The 5536-nt window shown below is 40.2% G+C and overlaps 1 protein-coding gene across 1 annotated transcript; it reads right to left on the bottom strand.

Annotated features, from left to right (window-relative positions):
- Positions 1–2209: 2209 nt before the first annotated feature.
- Positions 2210–4936, bottom strand: LOC104944619 (cytosolic 10-formyltetrahydrofolate dehydrogenase-like). Its single transcript, XM_010770186.1, has 4 exons — positions 4751–4936; positions 4510–4615; positions 3483–3682; positions 2210–2697 (listed from the first exon to the last, which is right to left on the bottom strand). The coding sequence occupies exons 1-4, from the start codon at positions 4929–4931 to the stop codon at positions 2642–2644; spliced, it is 543 nt and encodes a 180-aa protein (XP_010768488.1). The 5' UTR covers positions 4932–4936; the 3' UTR covers positions 2210–2641.
- Between the last annotated feature and the right edge of the window lie 600 nt (positions 4937–5536).

The following is a 5536-nucleotide window of genomic DNA, read 5'->3' as shown; positions in this document are numbered from 1 at the left end:
GGCTTCCTTTGTGCCTGCCGCCGGCCCATTCTGCTGCTTTGGAAGAAGAGAAACCGAGGAAATATTAACAAACGCAGCCAACACAATTCAACACACAATTCAAATCTAGCAACACCATTATATATCCTGTCGTTTGCGTGTATTTCGTTTTATTAGGAAGGGGGATAATTGCATTTGCAGATCAAACCGCGGATACACGGATCCATGGAGGCGTCAGAGCATCTGTCTGAACATTTTATTAGATCATATTGAATCATATGTGAGATACCTGGCCACACTAGGCGTGTTGTTGTTCTTCTTGTCCCTGATGATGGAAACCCTCTCCGCGTGTTGTTGTGGCGCGCGCTCCTGCAGAATGGTGCCCATCCCAGCTTTTAAAAGGCACCAATAAAAAGAGGCAGAGGGCTGAAAAACGGTGGTGTGATCATATTGAGTGGGCTATTTAAAAAAACAAAACAAGCCCCCTTATTTTGTATAAAAGATGTCGACCTGAGGATGGATTCAGCTGCGGGTCCGTGCGTAAGATGCGCGAGCACCGTGACGCTTCTCTGTGTAGTAATAATTATTTAAATGTGTTTTCTACAACCCCAGAATGTCAAATAAAAACCCCACTTTTATTTTTATATCCTTTAGATAGAAAGATGCCTAATTATATAAAAAATAAAAACGGTTTGCAGTGCACCCTCCTCCCTGTACCTTTTCGTATAATTATGTCATTCGAAATAAATAAACGTACACCAAAAGATACAACATATTACTGTTGCTTCATAATGCAATAAAACCAGCCTGCTATTTGGCAAACAGCTCCCTTCGTTGTACAGTAATCCAATGTATGCTCGTGATGATTTACGGTAGGAGCGTGCAGAAACAGATTTCAAAATAAAAGTCCGTCCTCGTGAACATTACTGGTAATTTATTCCGTGCACCTTAGTAACAATTGCTTTTCTTCCGTGAACAAGTTAAAAGAACAGTGACTTGACTGCAATGCTTTTTTACGTGTGCTTTTCATCTTACTAAATGGTCAAATGATGAACATTGGAGCTGGGGGGCGGGGCAGAATACCCGGAAGTTAATTCAAAACAAAAGCCCTCGCACGCTCCATCTGAAAACTCCTGGGAATATCTTGGATGAAGATGATGTGTGGTAGGTTTTGGCAGCACTGGAGTCCAACTCTAGTCATTATGTGAAAAAAAATTGGTTAAAATATGAACATTAATAACTTTCACCACAGAGATGACACGGACCCTTACAATAAGTACTCAGATATTGAGAAAGTACTCAGATAATTTCCATTGAATTATTTCAAGTCAAACTTCATCATCCATTAACTAATAAGAATACAAATGGACACAGTGGTGAGATTCACAGCAGTTTTTATTCAGAACCTGTTGTTAGAAATGTTATATTTCTTAATACTTCTCTGACCTAATGTAAGCCATATCAGAAACTCAGGCAGTCTGTTACAAATATTTCCATTTCGTAACTCAATCGCATGGATTAATAACAGTCTCTGAGGTCACTTGGGTGTGGTTCACAACAGCATGGATCAGGACTAAACAATCATCTGTTAGACTAATTACAAGGCTTAGTCAAATACTCGATTCTGATTGGTCGATTGGTACATTCCAGAAGTCTGTTATTTTTCGCTAGGAGACTGTTGCTAAGGAGAACAGACCGTTGCTAAGGGGAATCAAGTGACTATGTGCAGTGATATCAATCCGCATAAAGAAGTCCGGTCAATTTCACGTCAGCTGTGAACAACAAGCTTTAGTTTATCCATGAGAAAACACCATGAATAGTTTTTGAAAATAGATTATTATATTTGTGGAGAGCCGGAAACTTTGGATTCATGACGGCTAAACTGTCCACAGAAAAGAAAAGGGCACAAGAGAAGGAAAGAGGTTGAAAGACAGAGCGCTGGACGTCAGAGAAATCAGCAGAAGAAGACAGACAGGAAGTAAACACAAACAGGAAAAGCAGAAGAAGACAGACAGGAAGTAAACACTAACAGGAAAAGCAGAAGAAGACAGACTGTGGCCGTTTCTCAATGTCGAGTACACATGCTGCAGAGCAACTATTTCAAGTATACTACGTCATAGAGTGGCACCGAAGGACTGTTTAAATGCATGTTAAATGCCCAGCATTCTGCGCCACTCTATGACGTAGTATACTTGAAATAGTTGCTCTGCAGCATGTGTACTCTCGATTGAGAAACGGCCAGGAAGTAAACACTAAAGGGAACAGCAGAAGAAGACGGACAAATTATTTTTAAATCATTTTTTATCAATATTCCTGAAACAAGTTGTTGGTTTATTTTGTACGCAGCCGTGTAATAAGCTGGATAATGTGCAGCGAAGCGGTCGTTAATAAAGAAAAACCCTGACATGTTGATCAGGATCCTGATGTTTGACCTCCTTGCTCATCTCTTTCCTACTAAATCACATTGATTACAAACAGTCTGAGGTCACTTGGGCGTATTTATATGACAGTCCTTACTACAGCATGGACCAGGACTCAACATTCATTTGTTAGACTGATTGATCGTGTTAAGGCACAGGATTAGTATTCACTAATGAGAGGCAGTCACTTATAGCGAGAGCAAATCACTCCATCCTCCACTTTTCACCGCTTCCTCCTCCTCTTAATACTCGATGGTCACTGCCTTCGTCCTCAGGTATTCATTCAGAGCGTCTTGTCCTGTTGCAGAGAAAGAGAAACAGACAATAAGTACTCAGATATTGAGGAAGTACTCAGATCCTTTACTCTAAATACTTCAAATACCCCTAAAAGGGGATTGGCCAATGGCTGAGGGAAATGAGTAATTGCTGTTCTATGGAGAAGATAACGTATATTCAGAAAAGGAAAAACGAAACCTTTGATAGGGTTAAGGACCCGTTTACTCAGTTAGGGAATGATAATGTTTCAAACATGCTACGAAATAAGAACAATGAGAATCCACGAGAGCCATGTGGCTGAAAGGAAAAGGAAAGTGCTTCTTAAACTGCTGGGACTATGTACACTTGTGAGGATAATGTTGCTACTGCCTAATTGTTTTTATCTTTATTTGTTTTCATTTCATCTCTTTTTTATTATATATTTAAATTGTATTTGTTGCCTGTGTGTGTCTTGTAGCTATGTTGTTTAAAATAATGAAACATTAATAAACATATTGTTTAAAAAAATTAAAAAAACCCTATAAAGTAAAAGTCCTGAACTCAAAATGTTATTCAAGTAGAAGTACAGAGTCAACTGAATATAATGATCAGAAGTTAAAGTCCAAAGTGTGCAGGATGGCTTTTTCACATCATTATAAAATATATAATCCTGTTTTTATCAATAACAGATACTTGTAAGAGCATGTTAATGTTGTAGTGTGTCAGTATGGAGACATGTCCATCGTGTTTAAGTGATTAATTGTTTAATTGCAAAGCCAATTCTTCCCCCCTGCACGAACAACAGATCCAGAGTCAGCCGTTTCTTACCGAGGTCTTTTCCAAATCCGGACTGCTTGAATCCTCCGAAAGGTGAAGCCACGTCCGTCTTGTTGTAAGTGTTGACGAACACGGTGCCGGCGTTCAGCTTCTCGCTGACGTACAGAGCTTTGCTGATGTCCCGCGTGAAAACCCCCGACGCCAGGCCGAACTCTGTGTCGTTGGCTCTCCTCAGGACGTCGTCCACATCACTGAGGCAGGGAGAAGAGAGGAGGGAGGGGATACACAAGAGGGGATGAGGCAGAGAGAAAGGCACAGAACCTCTTCAGCATTTTCTCAAACATACGTTAAGTATTAATCACAGAAGCTATTATGGGGTCATAGTTTGTTGGAACGAGGTCTTCTATTTCAGGTGTAATCTGTATTCCTAAATATTTAAAAACTTCCAGGGAAATCTGTTTGAAGAGCTGGATTAAGTCTTTCAGATTCTTTAGGTAGAAGAATGTTACATTTCTAACTATTCACCTTATACCCTGAAAACGTACCAACATCCTTTATCAGTTTATTGAGCGCTGGAAATGACAGTTTTTATAATAAAACGATATCAGCGTAAAGGGACAGGCGATTTTTAATGCCCCCCAGCTGTTACATTAAGTATACATTGTACATACAACCAGTACAGACCACTGTCTCATTTTATGCATATATTTTGCTTTTCATTTCTAAATGACAAACCCTGGTTACGCATTGTCGAAACGCAATAAAAAGATTTTTGATCAGAAAGATTACGTAGTTAAGTGTTTGCCGGTCGATCTGTTCAAACAAATGAGCTTTTGGTCTTTGTTATGATTTGATAGACATGGTCAAGACAAGCTTCTTCTCCAATTTCTACAGCGTCTTCAGCGCTGCTTTCTGAAGCCTTAAAGGATGTTTACTTTGAAGTGTCGGAGAGGCAGCACAAAAAGGGCAGACTGCTCAGAATAAAGACTTTGGGTTCTGCCATTTCTTTTTAGATTACATGATCTCCTAATTGGAAACAATAGAAGACAGATGCTCAGAAATGGACACAGCCTCTTACCCGCCCTTGAACGAGGAGATGATCATGATGGGGCCGAAGGACTCTTCTTTAGCGATGAACATGTGGTCCTGAACATCGGTGAAGAGCGTGGGCTCGAAGAAGAAACCTGGAGGCAGACACAACAACCAGAGAGAACGTTACGCATCTGCCTGGTGGCACCTTAAAAGGAGTAGCGTTACTCTTCTCGTCAGAAACAATGGAGTCAACCTGCCTCCTAATGGCTGACATCATGAAGGTTTACCTGGTCTCTGCACCTGTTTTCCTCCACAAATCAGCGTGGCCCCCTCTTTGATCCCAGTCTGACAGAAATCCACCAGTTTGTCCAGGTGGGCTTTGTGGTTCTGAGGTCCGTGGTCTGTGGACCGGTCCAGAGGATCACCGACCTTCATCTTCTTCACCTCCTCAACCTGAGAGAAACACATACAAATGATCAGAGATGGCAAAAGTACACACATCCTTTACTCAAGTAGAAGTACAGATACTCGTGTTTATAAATACTCTGGTAAAAGTAGAAGTACTGACTAAACTTCTTTACTCAAGTCAAAGTAAAGAGGCTTTGAAATGTACTTCAGTAAAAAGTACCCATAACTAGCAGCTGTTTTAAAGAGTACCTGACCTCCCTTTATATTAATAGAACAATAATGTCATTGTTAGCTAATGAATGTTTCCATGCTGAACAACGGCAACATGACAACGTTTCCATTGGTCCCTCTTCTTTAGAGAAGACCAGGAAATGATGGATACACGGATCGTGTTCAAATCAATAGGCACGCAATGACTCTAAATAATAATGATCACGCCACCAAACACACATTCAGACTAAAGGAACCAGCCTGTTTGGAAAATGAGAGAAGTAGAAAGTACAGGTATTTGTGTTCAACATGTAAGAAGTAGAAAGTACAGGTATTTGGGTTCAACATGTAAGAAGTAGAAAGTACAGGTATTTGGGTTCAACATGTAAGAAGTAGAAAGTACAGGTATTTGTGTTCAACATGTAAGAAGTAGAAAGTACAGGTATTTGTGTTCA

The sequence above is a fragment of the Notothenia coriiceps genome, unplaced genomic scaffold (genome assembly GCF_000735185.1).
Source record: "Notothenia coriiceps isolate Sejong01 unplaced genomic scaffold, NC01 NC01_scaffold00008499, whole genome shotgun sequence".
NCBI classification, from domain to species: domain Eukaryota; kingdom Metazoa; phylum Chordata; class Actinopteri; order Perciformes; family Nototheniidae; genus Notothenia; species Notothenia coriiceps.
The sequence above is the reverse complement of the archived record's forward strand: the minus strand, read 5'-3'. Positions and strand labels throughout refer to the sequence as shown.